Source organism: Salmo trutta, chromosome 12 (assembly GCF_901001165.1).
Source record: "Salmo trutta chromosome 12, fSalTru1.1, whole genome shotgun sequence".
NCBI classification, from domain to species: Eukaryota; Metazoa; Chordata; class Actinopteri; order Salmoniformes; family Salmonidae; genus Salmo; species Salmo trutta.
The window spans coordinates 80,329,411-80,349,614 of NC_042968.1; the positions used below are offsets into that span (position 1 = coordinate 80,329,411).

At 44.5% G+C, this 20,204-nt stretch overlaps 1 protein-coding gene across 3 annotated transcripts in view; it reads left to right on the top strand.

Annotated features, from left to right (window-relative positions):
* LOC115204335 (disks large homolog 4-like) overlaps positions 1 to 20,204 on the top strand; it is a 50,720-nt gene that overhangs the window by 18,480 nt on the left and 12,036 nt on the right. For 2 of the 3 annotated variants that reach the window (XM_029769834.1, XM_029769832.1), the window contains exons 2-3: positions 11,646 to 11,807; positions 17,584 to 17,640. In XM_029769834.1, the coding sequence (XP_029625694.1) occupies positions 11,646 to 11,807; positions 17,584 to 17,640 (219 nt within the window). Of the gene's footprint in view, positions 1 to 11,645; positions 11,808 to 16,014; positions 16,041 to 17,583; positions 17,641 to 20,204 lie in introns of those variants that run through there. The other variant, XM_029769833.1, reaches the window with a different exon arrangement.

Consider the following 20,204-nt stretch of genomic DNA (forward strand, 5'->3'; position numbering starts at 1 on the left):
TTGAGAGTCCATACCCCAATTAACTAAACATAGACACAGACTAACTAGAAAGAACATAGAAATAGACTAACATAGAGCAGTGACCAAAAAACCCCGGAATACATAAATCAACTACCCTCTACATAAATACACACACCCCGAACCACATAAACCAAATACCCTCTGCCACGTCCTGACCAAACTACAATAACAAATAACCCTTATACTGGTCAGGACGTGACACTGAGGACCATTGTCGTGCCATTCATCTGCTGCCGTCACATCATGTTTCAGCATGATAATGCACGGCCCCATGTCGCAAGGATCTGTACACAATTCCTGGAAGCTGAAAATGTCCCAATTCTTCCATGACCTGCGTACTCACCAGACATGTCACCCATTGAGCATGTTTGGGATTGATGTGTACGACAGCGTGTTCCAGTTCCCGCCAATATCCAGCAACTTCACACAGCCATTGAAGAGGACTGGAACAACATTCCACAGGCCACAATCAACAGCCTGATCATCTCTATGCGAGGCAAATGGTGGTCACACCAGATACTGACTGTGTTTTTGATCCACGCCACTACCTTATTTATTTTAAGTATCTGTGACCAGCTGATGCACATCTGTATTCCCAGTCATGTGAAATCCATAGATTAGGGCCTAATTAATTTATTTCAATTGACTGATTTCCTTATATGAACTGTAACTCAGTAAAATCTTTGAAATTGTTGCATGTTGTGTTTATATTGCTGTTCAGTGTGTATTATACTACAACATCAGTCCAACTGAATATGGATGTTGTGTTGGCTGAATGTTCCAGGCAGGGTCCTGAATGATGTTCAGCTGGTGAACCTCATCTTGTGTTGGGCAATGGCAGCTGGTAGAACTTAATGAGCTCCATGCCCTGGGACTCATAGACTATACACTTTGGCTCTTGCCAGCCCCGTGAAGTCTTTTCCTCTTCCCAGTCAGATGATGTTGAGCTTCAGCTTATTCCAGGCTGAAATCTTTCATCCAATGGGTCTACAGGATCTGTACTACTGAAGCTGGTGTCAAGGTAATCATCATCAGCAGCAGCAGGACTAGTCTGTAGTACATACTGTACTCTAGTCAGTGATTAGCCAACATTTGCTACTTTGTCCCCATCAATACACACTCAAACAAGGTACTACTGTATATCCACCCATTCTCCTCGTGTCAATAGGTCATGCATACTGACCTTGACACACAACACCCACCCTCAACAGACACCAGTCAGTCACCCACACCATCCCCTCCTTACTAACAACTCTTCTTTTCTCCAATTTAGACTTCAAGCTTTGCATAAAGAATCAGCTAAGCCTCCATAATACAGAGAAAAGTAGCCTACTGATAAACACACCAGCTATGAAAACAAGACACAGACCATGTTAATGCCTAGCTCCAGTAAATTTATTTTCTCATAATGGAGTGGAAAGATTTAGGTAAGGTGACATACATTAGTTCTTGGTGCTAAGCTTGATGTTGATGCCGCTGCAGATGTTGATGGGATCAGAATCTGTAAATAGAACACATAGGCCAGTCACGTCAGCCTCTGTGGTAGTTAGTTAGCTAGCTAACCCCATTCATATAAACTAACTGCTTTAGCGCCTTTTAACGATAGAATCTTCTGACCGGGGGAGTTTTGTTAAGAGCCCCGACGCTTGCTCTAAACGTTAACGTTAACGCATCGCTTGTGGTACGTTTTTGTAAACATAAGGAACGTATCTTTCATATCAGCAATGAATCATTTTCAAAAAACAAAAGGTTAAATTACTACACACCTTTATATGATTAGTGCTCCCACATGGCCATATCGCCATGCTACAGAAGACAGATGGAAGACGTAGGCAGTTACCTGTGCTAATTAGCTATCTAGCGTGCTCTGAACACCTGTGTGTAAACGTAAGTGGGGAGGAAGTGTAGTTCGTCAACAGGAGGAACACACAGCTTGTGGATCTGTGCAAAACTGCTACAGTAATTGTATGTATAATTTTTTAAATATTATTTCTCGCTGATATGAAAGATATGGGGCATATCAGCATATGTTTCGAAAAGCATTTTGATTATTGACTTTTCAATAATCAAACACAGCATAGGAATTGTAGTTCACATAAAGCCAAATGTGGGTGAATGTAACTGCTGAAAAACCTACATACGGAGAAGGGTTTTCAAGAGCTAGCTAGCGGTTAGATACGGTCCGGTAGGCTGTAGCTAATGTAACCTAAAGTAGCTAACGTTAGCTTGCAAAGTTACAAATCACATCACCAGAAAGCAGCTGGCTAATTACATTGATTTGCTTTGGAATGTCTAGCCAGCATATTATGAAAGCTAGCAAGATTTGGTTTAGATAAACAAATGTAATTCTCTACCTAGTTATTAACTAGCTATGTTACCGCTGCTCGACTTAGTAAGGTAACCAATGAAATGATACCCCAGCAGCCTGTGCTTGCTTTTAGTTTGCACATCCACGTTGAGCACCACACCATGACAAAACTGTACAGTTGTTCTCGACACAAAAATAGAAATAAATAGTTATTCCCAAGCTGATGTTCTATGAACGAGTGGCTGGTCCAGTGAGTAGCGTTAGCTACCTGTTGACACCCATTCTCAACTGGGTCCACCTCGACTACATCCTGAAATCACAATGAATTCTGGATATTGTGGTTAGCTTACAACCAGGAAGTGTAAATGTCCCATTTCTACCGGTGAGATGCAGAAACGCTCGCATTTGTGTGTGGTGAGGAAATGTTCAATTTTTATGACACATATTATATGTTCATAACATAATAATGGACATATAGAGTGAAAGAGCAGTGGTGAAATGTCCCTTTAAGAACTGAGTTCTGTAGAAGCTGTGGATGTGTCACCCAGTGATGGGCTAGGTACAGCATGTGTTTCCAGTTGGACAACCATAGCCTAAGTATATCATGCTTTCAAAGACTCTTATAAGACTGGTGTCGTCACCTGGCCTTATCTGTTGATTTGATTCCCTCACTGCCCCATCCACTTCATCCCCTCTTTCGCCCCTCCCATTTTCAGGTGTTTCTGGCCTGACAGCTTGCTCTGTTTCTCCTTCCACATGGAATGGGTCTTCAGCCTGTTTTCCTCCCAGTCTCTTAGCTGTATCTAGCTAACCGTTTCTTCTCTGGCTCTGCCAAATGGCCATGCTGTGTCCATTAGCAAGGTGCCTAGGACTCCCTCCTTGATCTGGCGACAGTGCTCTGTGTGTATGTGGGTCTCTGTGGTATCTCAAATCAAATCAAATTTACATCAGCTGATATCACAATGTGCTGTACAGAAACCCAGCCTAAAACTCCAAACAGCAAGCAATGCAGGTGTAGAAGCACGGTGGCTAGGAAAAACCAGGCTATGAGGGGTGGCCAGTCCTCTTCTGGCTGTGCCGGGTGGAGATTATAACAGCATCTAACATATTCAGATCCTTGTGAGACCCAGGCAGCACCTCCACTTCACATCCTCTCCTCTCCCTTCCTCTCTTAACACCATCCTGCACCACAGCTTCACACTCAAACAGACTCCACTCCAAAGCCCAGATAGCACAGAGAAAGAATGAGAATGTGAGCGGGAGAGAACAAGAAAGAAAAATGAGAGTAAGAGATCAGTGTCTCAATTCCATCAGTGTCCCAAATCTGAGGAGCAGTAGTGTTGGAGTGTACCAATCTGAGGAGCAGTAGTGTTGGAGTGTCCCAATCTGAGGAGCAGTAGTGTTGGAGTGTCCCAATCTGAGGAGCAGTAGTGTTGGAGTGTCCCAAATCTGAGGAGCAGTAGTGTTGGAGTGTACCAATCTGAGGAGCAGTAGTGTTGGAGTGTACCAATCTGAGGAGCAGTAGTGTTGGAGTGTACCAATCTGAGGAGCAGTAGTGTTGGAGTGTACCAATCTGAGGAGCAGTAGTGTTGGAGTGTACCAATCTGAGGAGCAGTAGTGTTGGAGTGTACCAATCTGAGGAGCAGTAGTGTTGGAGTGTACCAATCTGAGGAGCAGTAGTGTTGGAGTGTACCAATCTGAGGAGCAGTAGTGTTGGAGTGTACCAATCTGAGGAGCAGTAGTGTTGGAGTGTACCAATCTGAGGAGCAGTAGTGTTGGAGTGTACCAATCTGAGGAGCAGTAGTGTTGGAGTGTACCAATCTGAGGAGCAGTAGTGTTGGAGTGTACCAATCTGAGGAGCAGTAGTGTTGGAGTGTACCAATCTGAGGAGCAGTAGTGTTGGAGTGTACCAATCTGAGGAGCAGTAGTGTTGGAGTGTACCAATCTGAGGAGCAGTAGTGTTGGAGTGTACCAATCTGAGGAGCAGTAGTGTTGGAGTGTACCAATCTGAGGAGCAGTAGTGTTGGAGTGTACCAATCTGAGGAGCAGTAGTGTTGGAGTGTACCAATCTGAGGAGCAGTAGTGTTGGAGTGTACCAATCTGAGGAGCAGTAGTGTTGGAGTGTACCAATCTGAGGAGCAGTAGTGTTGGAGTGTACCAATCTGAGGAGCAGTAGTGTTGGAGTGTACCAATCTGAGGAGCAGTAGTGTTGGAGTGTACCAATCTGAGGAGCAGTAGTGTTGGAGTGTACCAATCTGAGGAGCAGTAGTGTTGGAGTGTACCAATCTGAGGAGCAGTAGTGTTGGAGTGTACCAATCTGAGGAGCAGTAGTGTTGGAGTGTACCAATCTGAGGAGCAGTAGTGTTGGAGTGTACCAATCTGAGGAGCAGTAGTGTTGGAGTGTACCAATCTGAGGAGCAGTAGTGTTGGAGTGTACCAATCTGAGGAGCAGTAGTGTTGGAGTGTACCAATCTTTTGAAGTGTATTGAAAATCAAAATGGAAATACTGATATGCATTTACTCATGGACAGACGATCCTTGATCTAAAGGAGAGACAGTTGGCCCAAACTTGGCGCCAGCATGATGTATATATAGATCCCTTGGCCTGTGATCCTTCCCCTGTTCCTCCAGTTTTACAGACTGGAAATAACTGTGCCTGGGACCATTATGAGGACTGAGGAGGTCCATTTCCTGACTACTTCCTGGGTACTAGTGGACTAGACTATTGTTCCACTATGTGTTATTATCTTACAATAAGACAAGTCCTCTATACTGATTAACTCCCAAGGTGATCTCCATGGTGATGAGGTCCTGTATTAACCTCAATTACGCAAATTCACCTCACAACTTGTGGGCCGTCATAATAGTGCTATTCACTCCACTGTCATTGAAAACTCTGGTTTTCATGTGGAAGAGATTGATTGAGGAAGTGAAGTACTGTCGTGCGCTTTGCTGCTCTTATTGGTACTGTAAATATTTGAATGTAAGAGATGTTTGTTATTCCTAGAGCCATCATCAAAAACTTCAAGTTGTGTGTTTAGTGTGGCTTTAGATGCTGCTCTAGTTCAGAGATCGGGGTGGCCGTGGAGAAGGCCAGTTAAGTTGAGGCTTACTATCAAAGGAAGTGGAGACTAACTATCCCAGTTCTAAATGATTAAAAACTAGGGGGATCTATGGTGATTCCACCTAATGTGGAGATCAATGCTTAGCACACCCAGGGAATTCACTCATGAGCACTTTACTGGAACACTGAATTCACTCATGAGCACTTTACTGGAACACTGAATTCACTCATGAGCACTTTACTGGAACACTGAATTCACTCATGAGATCTTTACTGGAACACTGAATTCACTCATGAGCACTTTACTGGAACACTGAATTCACTCATGAGCACTTTACTGGAACACTGAATTCACTCATGAAATCTTTACTGGAACACTGAATTCACTCATGAGATCTTTACTGGAACACTGAATTCACTCATGAGATCTTTACTGGAACACTGAATTCACTCATGAGATCTTTACTGGAACACTGAATTCACTCATGAGATCTTTACTGGAACACTACCCAGGTCACTGGGCTATTTTTCACAGGAACCCAAGGACCCGCTGTCGCTCACAGCCAACCAACCAATCATGCAACCAATAACCCTATAATACCCCTCCCCATGCCTGCCTCCACAAAGACTCAGATCTCCATGAACCATATGAGTGAGATATTGTAGTTCTCTGTTCTCTGTATAACTGTTAATGAGTGTTCTCTTGTGAGTGCTCAGTTTATTCAGAGAGTTGTGTTCCAGGGGTGCTGAACTTCAGACAGCTAGCTGGCTTAGTAGCTTCGCTAACACACTTTCCCCCAGATGAATCTGATCTATCAATGCTGCTGCTTTTACTATTTTCTGTTGGATTCAGTATCTACCTGTATCTGCTACATCATGTACTGGAGCTGGGAATGCCTGGTGTATTTTATCATTGTCATTTCAGTATCCTCTCTACACTAGCTCTCCTCTTTCCCCTCTTTCCTCTCTTCTCTCTCCAACGCTCTCTCCCTGGCCTGTTCCCTCCTCCCTGCTGGCTGGCTTGGTGTTGCTCTAGCACAAGCCCCATTCCATTACTTAGTAGACTTGCTGAGTTGAATCTCGGCCAGGATGACTGAAACTACAGATGCCAAAAGGTCATTCGACCAAATGGAGTGAAGCCCTGGACTAGTGTAAAGGGACATACAATAGGACATATTTAATAACATTACTCTCTGGTTCACATTCTCTTAATAACCCCAAATAATTCCAAACATTTTAGTTGTCTTGATGTCTGTGTAATCCCTTTGTGGAGATGACTGGTAGTGATTGAATTGAGAGTTGCTGTGTCGTTGCTGTGTCGTTGCTGTGTCGTTGCTGTGTCGTTGCTGTGTCGTTGCTGTGTCGTTTCTGTGTCGTTGCTGTGTCGTTGCTGTGTCGTTGCTGTGTCGTTGCTGTGTCGTTGCTGTGTCGTTGCTGTGTCGTTGCTGTGTCGTTGCTGTGTCGTGTGTAGGCTATCTCTGCCGTCCCGACTGCTGTTCTGGATGGTCTGTCCCTTAAGACCACACATGAGCAATTTCATTGATTGAAATATCTTCCGTTATCTGAAGTTAAGAGTAAGCATTAATTTCTATGCAATTCCATTAAATCTAACTATCAGTGCATGTTACTGTAACATACATGATCACATCCAAACTACACTCCTACCACAGTTTTCATTTGATCAGCATCAAATCTATTTTCTTGCCTGCTTACTTTCCTCTGATTAAAAATGATGTTTTCAAACATTTTTACCCCCAGCATTTCTCTCTCCTCCTCCTGGCTCTCTCCTCCTCCTTGCTCTCTCCTCCTCCTTGTTATCTTCTCCTCCTTGCTCTGTCTTCCTCCTTGTTATCTCCTCCTCCTTGCTCTCTCCTCCTCCTTGCTCTCTCCTCCTGGCTCTCTCCTCCTCCTTGCTCTCTCCTCCTCCTTGTTATCTTCTCCTCCTTGCTCTGTCTTCCTCCTTGCTCTCTCCTCATCCTTTCTCTCTCCTCCTCCTTGTTATCTCCTCCCCCTTTCTCTCTCCTCCTTTCTCTCTCCTCCTTGTTATCTCTTCCTCCTTGTTATCTCCTCCTCCTTGCTCTCTCCTCCTCCTTGTTATCTTCTCCTCCTTGCTCTCTCTTCCTCCTTGCTCTCTGCTCCTCCTTTCTCTCTCCTCCTCATTTCTCTCTCCTCCTCCTTGTTAACTCCTCCTCCTTGTTATCTCCTCCTCCTTGCTCTCTCCTCCTTGCTCTCTCCTCCTTGCTCTCTCCTCCTCCTTGTTATCTCCTCCTCCTTTCTCTCTTCTCCTCCTTGTTATCTCCTCGTCCTTGCTCTCTCCTTCTTTCTCTCTCCTCCTCGCTCTCTCCTCCTCCTTGTTATCTCCTCCTCCTTTCTCTCTCCTCCTCCTTTCTCTCTTCTCCTCCTTGTTATCTCCTCCTCCTTGCTCTCTCCTTCTTTCTCTCTCCTCCTCGCTCTCTCCTCCTCCTTGTTATCTCCTCCTCCTTTCTCTCTCCTCCTCCTTTCTCTCTTCTCCTCCTTGTTATCTCCTCCTCCTTGCTCTCTCCTTCTTTCTCTCTCCTCCTTGCTCTCTCCTCCTCCTTGCTCTCTCCTCCTCCTTGTTATGTCCTCCTCCTTGTTGTCTCCTCCTCCTTGTTACCTCCTCCTCCTTGCTATCTTTTCCTCTATGCTGACTCTCCCAGTTCTCCTCTTCCCTCTCTCAAACCCCCTCCCCCATCTTTTTCCCATTTCTCTCTTCCCCCTCTCAAACCCCCTCCCCCCTCTCTCCCATTTCTCCCCTTCCCTCTCTCAAGCCCCCTCCCCCCTCTCTCCCATTTCTCCACTTCCCTCTCTCAAACCCCCTCCCCCCTCTCTCCCATTTCTCTCTTCCCTCTCTCAAACCCCCTCCCCCCTCTCTCCCATTTCTCCCCTTCCCTCTCTCAAGCCCCCTCCCCCCTCTCTCCCATTTCTCCACTTCCCTCTCTCAAACCCCCTCCCCCCTCTCTCCCCATTTCTCCTCTTCCCTCTCTCAAACCCCCTCCCCCCTCTCTCCGATTTCTCCTCTTCCCTCTCTCAAACCCCCCTCCCCCCTCTCTCCCTTTTCTCCTCTTCCCTCTCTCAAACCCCCTCCCCCCTCTCTCCCATTTCTCCTCTTCCCTCTCTCAAACCCCCTCCCCCCTCTCTCCGATTTCTCCTCTTCCCTCTCTCAAACCCCCTCCCCCCTCTCTCCGATTTCTCCTCTTCCCTCTCTCAAACCCCCTCCCCCCTCTCTCCCTTTTCTCCTCTTCCCTCTCTCAAACCCCCTCCCCCTCTCTCTCCCATTTATTCTTTTACATTTCTCAACCCTTTCCTCGCTCATCCCCACACCCATCTCTCTCCCTCTTCCCATCTCTCCCTCTCTGTCTCTCCCTCACTCTCTCTGTGTGTGTGTTGTGGTCTTGCTGTCTCAGTGTAATGTGATCCAGCAGCAGGGCTGACTGCCCCCTGCTTTGCTCTGGTTGCTAGGCAGCTGATCTGAGACCAGTCCCTCCTTAGTGCTGCACCTCCCTCGTCGACCCGTCTGCCTGCCGCCAAAGAGAGGAGGGGGGATGGTAGCACCGTGACACCAATCTGAATGCCACACTCAGTCTCAGGCCACCAGGCAGGCAGGCGACACTCAGTCAATCCCTAGAATCTTCTAGGCTCTAAGGATGGGCAGAGGCTTGTCAGTCTGCAGTACTGCAGAGTGTAGTGTACACAGCCAGGGGACAGGCTAGCCAGGGGTTAGCTATGAATTGGTTACACAGACATGAACAATAACCTCTAAGGTCGCTCCAGCAGATTGGCTGTATGATGCGGGGCCTTCTTCTAATGTCTTGGTGTTAAAACCCTACATGCACATTTGAGCTTTCTGTGTGGTTAGTAACAGAGTGTTAGCTGTTGGAAGGTAGCCCAGGTGTTGGATATCAGTAGGGCGGTAGCTATGGTTATTGGTTAGTAACAGAGTGTTAGCTGTTGGAAGGTAGCCCAGGTGTTGGATATCAGTAGGGCGGTAGCTATGGTTATTGGTTAGTAACAGAGTGTTAGCTGTTGGAAGGTAGCCCAGGTGTTGGATATCAGTAGGGCGGTAGCTATGGTTATTGGTTAGTAACAGAGTGTTAGCTGTTGGAAGGTAGCCCAGGGGTTGGATATCAGTAGGGCGGTAGCTATGGTTATTGGTTAGTAACAGAGTGTTAGCTGTTGGAAGGTAGCCCAGGTGTTGGATATCAGTAGGGCGGTAGCTATGGTTATTGGTTAGTAACAGAGTGTTAGCTGTTGGAAGGTAGCCCAGGTGTTGGATATCAGTAGGGCGGTAGCTATGGTTATTGGTTAGTAACAGAGTGTTAGCTGTTGGAAGGTAGCCCAGGTGTTGGATATCAGTAGGGTGGTAGCTATGGTTATTGGTTAGTAACAGAGTGTTAGCTGTTGGAAGGTAGCCCAGTTGTTAGATATCAGTAGGGTGGTAGCTATGGTTATTGGTTAGTAACAGAGTGTTAGCTGTTGGAAGGTAACCCAGGTGTTGGATATCAGTAGGGCGGTAGCTATGGTTATTGGTTAGTAACAGAGTGTTAGCTGTTGGAAGGTAGCCCAGGTGTTGGATATCAGTAGGGTGGTAGCTATGGTTATTGGTTAGTAACAGAGTGTTAGCTGTTGGAAGGTAGCCCAGGTGTTGGATATCAGTAGGGCGGTAGCTATGGTTATTGGTTAGTAACAGAGTGTTAGCTGTTGGAAGGTAGCCCAGGTGTTGGATATCAGTAGGGCGGTAGCTATGGTTATTGGTTAGTAACAGAGTGTTAGCTGTTGGAAGGTAGCCCAGGTGTTGGATATCAGTAGGGCGGTAGCTATGGTTATTGGTTAGTAACAGAGTGTTAGCTGTTGGAAGGTAGCCCAGGTGTTGGATATCAGTAGGGCGGTACCTATGGTTATTGGTTAGTAACAGAGTGTTAGCTTGCTGGGCTGCTGTGGTGCTGCTCCATTTGGTGGTGGAGGTTAATGGTCTAAAATTTACTTCACAGTGGACTCACTTAGGGCCCCATTTTCTTTCCAAAAACAGCTCTCAGATGCACTACAGCTGTTTTGTTATTTTTGTGCATAAATGGAAGCACATTGGAGCCACACTGCCTCCTTTAGGGGATTGAGTGAAAAACTCTTGCCCTTTCTTGGTTGGTGCATTAAAAGTGTAACAACCACAGAAGCAGGGAAAGTTGACATTTATGAGCTACATTTAGCTGAGATGTCGGCTCTGTTTTGCACACAGGCACAGTGTCTGTGTTGAATGGTAACTGTTGTTAACTAGGGCTGGGATTTGCCAGGGACTTCACAATACAATGGTATCACTATACTTAGGTGCCGGTACAATATGCATTGCCATTCTCACAATTCAATACTGAACAAAAATATACAGTTACAGTTCACGTAAGAAAACCAGTCAGTATCTCTAAAACCACGTAGAGAAATGAACATTACATTCTCTGGCAACAGCTCTGGTGGACATTCCCGCAGTCAGCATGCCAATAGCACGCTTCCTCAAAACTTGAGACGTCTGTGGCATTGTGTTGTGTGACAAAACTGCACATGTTAGAGTAGCCTTTTATTGTCCCCAGCACAAAGTGCACTTGTGTAATGATCATGGTGTTTAATCAGCTTCTTGATATGCCACACCTGCCAGGTGGATTGGAGTATCTTGGCAAAGGAGAAAATGCTCACTAACAAGGATGTAAACAAATTTGTGCACAACATTTTAGAGAAATAAGCTTTTTGTGTATATGGAACATTTCTGGGATCTTTTATTTCAGCTCATGAAACATGAGACCAACACTTAACATGTTGCGTTTTATATTTTTGTTCAGTGTGTATGTATTGTTATTTGATACTGTGATTTTATTGCAATTCAATGTTCCAAACATACTGCTCCCCATATGTCTGCTGCAGAGGGACAAGAGAGCCATGAAGAAAACTAGTTTTGTTCAGTAATGGAAATAAAAGTGCTGAAAACAAATTGGCTCCCTATTTAAAAAGAAGATGGAGAACAAGCTAGCTGGTGCAGGTACAGCTAACTAGCACAAAAATAATATTGTCAAAACAATAGGATATATTGTCAAACATAATATCCCGATATGTAACTATCAATTTGATCCGCCATTACTATTGTTAACCCCTGATATGTAATGTCGAATAGCATTAACCACCCTTCTCTCATCCCTCTCCTCCTCCCCCACGTCTCTCTCTTTCTCTACTTCTCTCTCTCTCTCTCTGTAGAAGTACCGGTACCAGGATGAGGAGACACCCCCTTTGGAGCACAGTCCAGCCCATTTGGGTCAAGGGAAAAGCGCTGAGATGCTTCACATGAGCGATAAGAACCTCGCCGCCATGGAGGCAATGCATGGCTACACGCCGCACACACACATCTCCCCTATCAAGGTAGGACACACACACGCTATCACTACACGCCACGCACATACTGTACATCACCCTCATCAAGGTAGGACAAACTCACATATGTTACAAACCTCTGTCAGGTAGGACAAACTCACGTATGTTACAAACCTCTGTCAGGTAGGACAAACTCACGTATGTTACATACCTCTGTCAGGTAGGACAAACTCACGTATGTTACAAACCTCTGTCAGGTAGGACAAACTCACGTAGGTTACAAACCTCTGTCAGGTAGGACAAACTCACGTAGGTTACAAACCTCTGTCAGGTAGGACAAACTCACATATGTTACAAACCTCTGTCAGGTAGGACAAACTCACATATGTTACAAACCTCTGTCAGGTAGGACAAACTCACGTATGTTACAAACCTCTGTCAGGTAGGACAAACTCACATATGTTACAAACCTCTGTCAGGTAGGACAAACTCACGTATGTTACAAATCTCTGTCAGGTAGGACAAACTCACGTAGGTTACATACCTCTGTCAGGTAGGACAAACTCACGTATGTTACAAACCTCTGTCAGGTAGGACAAACTCACGTATGTTACATACCTCTGTCAGGTAGGACAAACTCACGTATGTTACAAACCTCTGTCAGGTAGGACAAACTCACGTAGGTTACAAACCTCTGTCAGGTAGGACAAACTCACGTAGGTTACAAACCTCTGTCAGGTAGGACAAACTCACATATGTTACAAACCTCTGTCAGGTAGGACAAACTCACATATGTTACAAACCTCTGTCAGGTAGGACAAACTCACGTATGTTACAAACCTCTGTCAGGTAGGACAAACTCACATATGTTACAAACCTCTGTCAGGTAGGACAAACTCACGTATGTTACAAATCTCTGTCAGGTAGGACAAACTCACGTAGGTTACATACCTCTGTCAGGTAGGACAAACTCACATATGTTACAAACCTCTGTCAGGTAGGACAAACTCACGTAGGTTACAAACCTCTGTCAGGTAGGACAAACTCACGTATGTTACATACCTCTGTCAGGTAGGACAAACTCACGTATGTTACAAACCTCTGTCAGGTAGGACAAACTCACGTATGTTACATACCTCTGTCAGGTAGGACAAACTCACGTATGTTACAAACCTCTGTCAGGTAGGACAAACTCACGTATGTTACACACCTCTGTCAGGTAGGACAAACTCACGTATGTTACACACCTCTGTCAGGTAGGACAAACTCACGTATGTTACATACCTCTGTCAGGTAGGACAAACTCACGTATGTTACATACCTCTGTCAGATAGGACAAACTCACGTATGTTACATACCTCTGTCAGATAGGACAAACTCACGTATGTTGCAAACCTCTGTCAGGTAGGACAAACTCACGTAGGTTACAAACCTCTGTCAGGTAGGACAAACTCACGTATGTTACATACCTCTGTCAGATAGGACACACACTCATTAATCACTGCACCCACTTACAGTACATCTCCCCCTTTAAAGAAGGACACACAACAATCACAAGCAAATACATTCAGCCATGCATGGTACCACCCACACACAAACTGTCTCTTTCTATCACTCTACATCTATTTCTATCCCTCTCACTCTCTCACTCTCTCACTCTCAGTGCATCCTCTTGGGAAAATTGCATTCACATTTGTCTTTGTCTCTGAAATCAACATTCACAGTTTGTCAGTGTCTCTCTCACTCAGTCTGTGTATTGGATTTATTTTGTGTACTGTGACTTGAATGATATGACTCCTGCCTTTCCCTGGACATGTTCTGATCCATGTGGTTTCCCTGAAGTCTAGGAGCCTGAAAACGATCCTAAATCGTATGACATTTCTTGAAGGAAAGATCATTATGACTTCACTGAGGACATGTCTGTGATGTGACATTTTGATCTTTGCATTATGACATCACCAATTATAAGTCCTCCTACACTCACTGCGGTGTCAGCAGGACCTAAGGGGACTTGATGTTTTCAGTTCTCTGTACATACTGCTCATATCAAAGGCCCCTCAGTGAGACTGTGTGGTTTGATCTCCAGGATGATCTGTTCCACTGATCCCAAGTACAGATATAGTGCCCCCTGAGTTCCCTGTTGGCTCTCTTTTAGTCTAGATGAAGGTTCAATTAGACCATCACTGATTCGGGTTATGGTATTGCTTAATTACAACAACACATACATTTGATCATTATCTCTTATGTTATGACAAAGTGCAGGTGTGATGTTCATTGTCTCTCCCTAGTTTTTGAATACTTCCCTACTTTGTTGGTTCCACTTTGAGATGGAGTTAGATCCATTATAAAGGTCTTATGTGTGTCTGGTCACTCAGTTCGGAGGGTATTTGCCCCCTCGTGTGTTAATTAAGAGGAACTGCAACTCAATTTCTGCACTGGAGAAACTGGATTCACTTCATGTGAAATGTTCTGTTTATTGACATCAAAAGCATTTATTCTGTGAAATAATCATTAGTGTTCCTCAATGCTAATTTAATGCTGATAGGTCTGGTCCTAGTTGCTGATTGGACAAGGAGCGATCAAGCTGTTATACAGCTTATAATATGGAATGTTCCACCCAATGACAGGAATAATGATGGTGGTCGTGACGGCAGGTTTTTTGTGTTTTTATTATTTTTCCGATGTCTAGTTCCATGTCTAGTTCCATGTCTAGTTCCATGTCTAGTTCCATGTCTAGTTCCATGTCTAGTTCCATTTCTAGTTCCATGTGTAGTTCCATGTCTAGTTCCATGTGTAGTTCCATGTCTAGTTCCATGTCTAGTTCCATGTCTAGTTCCATGTCTAGTTCCATGTCTAGTTCCATGACTAGTTCCATGACTAGTTCCATGACTAGTTCCATGACTAGTTCCATGTCTAGTTCCATGTCTAGTTCCATGACTAGTTCCATGTGTAGTTCCATGTGTAGTTCCATGTCTAGTTCCATGTCTAGTTCCATGTCTAGTTCCATGTCTAGTTCCATGTCCCAACTTTTGTTTCTTGTCTCATCCTCTGGCTTTCCCTCTCTTTCCTAACACTCATCCTCTGGCTTTCCCTCTCTTTCCTAACACTCATCCTCTGGCTTTCCCTCTCTTTCCTAACACTCATCCTCTGGCTTTCCCTCTCTTTCCTAACACTCATCCTCTGGCTTTCCCTCTCTTTCCTAACACTCATCCTCTGGCTTTCCCTCTCTTTCCTAACACTCCTCCTCTGGCTTTCTTTCTCTTTCCTAACACTCATCCTCTGGCTTTCCCTCTCTTTCCTAACACTCATCCTCTGGCTTTCCCTCTCTTCCCTAACACTCCTCCTCTGGCTTTCTTTCTCTTTCCTAACACTCATCCTCTGGCTTTCCCTCTCTTTCCTAACACTCCTCCTCTGGCTTTCCTTCCCTTTCCTAACACTCATCCTCTGGCTTTCCCTCTCTTTCCTAACGCTCATCCTCTGGCTTTCCCTCTCTTTCCTAACGCTCATCCTCTGGCTTTCCCTCTCTTTCCTAACACTCATCCTCTGGCTTTCCCTCTCTTTCCTAACGCTCATCCTCTGGCTTTCCCTCTCTTTCCTAACACTCATCCTCTGGCTTTCCCTCTCTTTCCTAACGCTCATCCTCTGGCTTTCCCTCTCTTTCCTAACACTCATCCTCTGGCTTTCCCTCTCTTTCCTAACACTCATCCTCTGGCTTTCCCTCTCTTTCCTAACACTCATCCTCTGGCTTTCCCTCTCTTTCCTAACACTCCTCCTCTGGCTTTCTTTCTCTTTCCTAACACTCATCCTCTGGCTTTCCCTCTCTTTCCTAACACTCCTCCTCTGGCTTTCCCTCTCTTCCCTAACACTCCTCCTCTGGCTTTCTTTCTCTTTCCTAACACTCATCCTCTGGCTTTCCCTCTCTTTCCTAACACTCATCCTCTGGCTTTCCCTCTCTTTCCTGACACTCATCCTCTGGCTTTCCCTCTCTTTCCTAACACTCATCCTCTGGCTTTCCCTCTCTTTCCTAACACTCATCCTCTGGCTTTCCCTCTCTTTCCTAACACTCCTCCTCTGGCTTTCCTTCCCTTTCCTAACCCTGATTGAACAAACAATGCTAACTACCTTCTATTTCAGTTGAATAGTTGGATAATCCTTATTTTGTTTACTTACTTCACTCTTCTTTTTCTTCTTCTTCCTCCTTTCCCCCCTCCTCCTCCTCTGGTATTTACACCTCTCTGTATGATTACTTGCTTAGCACTCTGCAATATAACCTGTCAGTGTATTACCCTGCTCTTCTGTTTTAACTCAAAACTAGATTATAACACAACACCAGATTATAACACAACACTAGATTATAGCACAACACTAGATTATAACACAACACCAGATTATAACACAACACCAGATTATAACACAACACTAGATTATAGCACAACACTAGATTATAACACAACACTAGATTATAACACAACACCAGATTATAACACAACACTAGATTATAACACAACACTAGATTATAACACACCACTAGATTATAACACACCACTAGATTATAACACACCACTAGATTATACCACAACACTAGATTATAGCACAACACTAGATTATAGCACAACACTAGATTATAACACGACACTAGATTATAACACAACACCAGATTATAACACAACACCAGATTATAACACAACACCAGATTATAACACAACACTAGATTATAACACAACACCAGATTATAACACAACACCAGATTATAACACAACACTAGATTATAACACAACACCAGATTATAGCACAACACTAGATTATAGCACAACACTAGATTATAGCACAACACTAGATTATAGCACAACACTAGATTATAGCACAACACCAGATTATAACACAACACTAGATTATAACACAACACCAGATTATAACACAACACTAGATTATAGCACAACACCAGATTAAAACACAACACTAGATTATAACACAACACCAGATTATAGCGCAACACTAGATTATAGCGCAACACTAGATTATAGCACAACACTAGATTATAGCACAACACCAGATTATAACACAACACCAGATTATAACACAACACTAGATTATAACACAACACCAGATTATAACACAAAACCAGATTATAACACAACACTAGATTATAACACAACACCAGATTATAACACAACACTAGATTATAGCACAACACTAGATTATAGCACAACACTAGATTATAGCACAACACTAGATTATAGCACAACACCAGATTATAACACAACACTAGATTATAACACAACACCAGATTATAACACAACACTAGATTATAGCACAACACCAGATTAAAACACAACACTAGATTATAACACAACACCAGATTATAGCGCAACACTAGATTATAGCACAACACTAGATTATAGCACAACACCAGATTATAACACAACACTAGATTATAACACAACACCAGATTATAACACAACACCAGATTATAGCACAACACTAGATTATAGCACAACACCAGATTAAAACACAACACTAGATTATAACACAACACCAGATTATAGCACAACACTAGATTATAGCACAACACTAGATTATAGCACAACACTAGATTATAGCACAACACTAGATTATAGCACAACACTAGATTATAGCACAACACTAGATTATAGCACAACACCTGTTTATACTATTTTATTCCAATTTTCTTTGCCATACTATTACCCCTTCTTCTCTGTGCACCCCATTCCTTGTTTCTTACTACCTCCCCAGTAGTTACCTCTCCTCTTAACTCCTCCACTCCAGTTACCCTCTCCCCTTTACCATCTCTGTTGTTTTGCAGCCGGTGTTGATGTCGTCAGGCCACACTCCTATGTACACCTCTGCTGTTTCCACACTGGTAAGAGCACAGAGCTCCCCTGCTGCTCAGAGCAGAGCTGTTGTTGTCATCACCATCATCCCTGTGGCTTTCTTACATCATTATGTATCCCCGTTGTGACATCATTACCAGTCCTGCAGTGATGTCACAAGTAAAACTTGGTTGTACTGTATCATCACAGTTCTGTTGCATCATAAATTCCGGAGATGTTCTTTCAAGGAATATAAGGTCATCTGTGATGTGGTCCTAGTGGTCATCTGTGATGTGGTCCTAGTGGTCATCTGTGATGTGGTCATTATGTGGTCATCTGTGATGTGGTCCTAGTGGTCATCTGTGATGTGGTCATTATGTGGTCATCTGTGATGTGGTCATCTGTGATGTGGTCCTAGTGGTCATCTGTGATGTGGTCATTATGTGGTCATCTGTGATGTGGTCCTAGTGGTCATCTGTGATGTGGTCATTATGTGGTCATCTGTGATGTGGTCCTAGTGGTCATCTGTGATGTGGTCCTAGTGGTCATCTGTGATGTGGTCATTATGTGGTCATCTGTGATGTGGTCCTAGTGGTCATCTGTGATGTGGTCATTATGTGGTCATCTGTGATGTTGTCCTAGTGGTCATCTGTGATGTGGTCCTAGTGGTCATCTGTGATGTGGTCATTATGTGGTCATCTGTGATGTGGTCATTATGTGGTCATCTGTGATGTGGTCCTAGTGGTCATCTGTGATGTGGTCATTATGTGGTCATCTGTGATGTGGTCCTAGTGGTCATCTGTGATGTGGTCCTAGTGGTCATCTGTGATGTGGTCCTAGTGGTCATCTGTGATGTGGTCATTATGTGGTCATCTGTGATGTGGTCCTAGTGGTCATCTGTGATGTGGTCATTATGTGGTCATCTGTGATGTGGTCCTAGTGGTCATCTGTGATGTGGTCATTATGTGGTCATCTGTGATGTGGTCCTAGTGGTCATCTGTGATGTGGTCATTATGTGGTCATCTGTGATGTGGTCCTAGTGGTCATCTGTGATGTGGTCCTAGTGGTCATCTGTGATGTGGTCATTATGTGGTCATCTGTGATGTGGTCCTAGTGGTCATCTGTGATGTGGTCATTATGTGGTCATCTGTGATGTTGTCCTAGTGGTCATCTGTGATGTGGTCCTAGTGGTCATCTGTGATGTGGTCATTATGTGGTCATCTGTGATGTGGTCCTAGTGGTCATCTGTGATGTGGTCATTATGTGGTAATCTGTGATGTGGTCCTAGTGGTCATCTGTGATGTGGTCCTAGTGGTCATCTGTGATGTGGTCATTATGTGGTCATCTGTGATGTGGTCCTAGTGGTCATCTGTGATGTGGTCATTATGTGGTCATCTGTGATGTGGTCCTAGTGGTCATCTGTGATGTGGTCCTAGTGGTCATCTGTGATGTGGTCATTATGTGGTCATCTGTGATGTGGTCCTAGTGGTCATCTGTGATGTGGTCATTATGTGGTCATCTGTGATGTGGTCCTAGTGGTCATCTGTGATGTGGTCATTATGTGGTCATGCTCACACAGTAGTTATCAGCATCTGGACTGGTCATTCTCACATTGCAGAGTTGTTGTTGTTACAGAGTGGGGTTTCATCTTCTGCAGGAATCACTTGTTACTGGCTAATGTCTGTGTATTTTTATGTGTGAAGTTGTACTCTGTTTTGGATCACGGTGAAAAATGTGTAATAAGTTCCTGGATTTATTTATTTTGTTGCTTAAAGCTTTGGCAGCCTGGTCTATTGGACTGGTTGGCAGCCTGGTCTATTGGACTGGTTGGCTGCCTGGTCTATTGGACTGGTTGGCTGCCTGGTCTATTGGATTGGTTGGCTGCCTGGTCTATTGGACTGGTTGGCTGCCTGGTCTATTGGACTGGTTGGCTGCCTGGTCTATTGGACTGGTTGGCTGTCTGGTCTATTGGACTGGTAGGATGCCTGGTCTATTGGACTGGTTGGCAGCCTGGTCTATTGGACTGGTTGGCAGCCTGGTCTATTGGACTGGTTGGCAGCCTGGTCTATTGGACTGGTTGGCAGCCTGGTCTATTGGACTGGTTAGCAGCCTGGTCTATTGGACTGGTTGGCTGCCTGGTCTATTGGACTGGTTGGCTGCCTGGTCTATTGGACTGGTTGGCTGTCTGGTCTATTGGACTGGTTGGCTGTCTGGTCTATTGGACTGGTAGGATGCCTGGTCTATTTGATTGACTGGCTGCCTGGTCTATTTGACTGGCTGACTGCCTGGTCTATTTGACTTGCAAGATGCCTGGTTTATTTGATTGGCTGGAGGCCTGGTCTATTGGACTGGTTGGATGCCTGGTCTATTTGACAGTTTGCCTGCTTGGTCTATTTGACTGGTAGGATGCCTGGTCTATTGGACAGGTTGGCTGCCATGTCTATTTGACTGGTTGGCTGCCTGGCATATTGGACTGGTTGGCTGCCTGGTCTATTTGACTTGTTGGCTGCCTGGTCTATTGGACTGGTTGGCTGCCTGATCTACTGGACTGGTTGGCAACCTGGTATATTTGACTGGTAGGATTCTTGGTGTATAGACTGATTGGCTGCCTGGT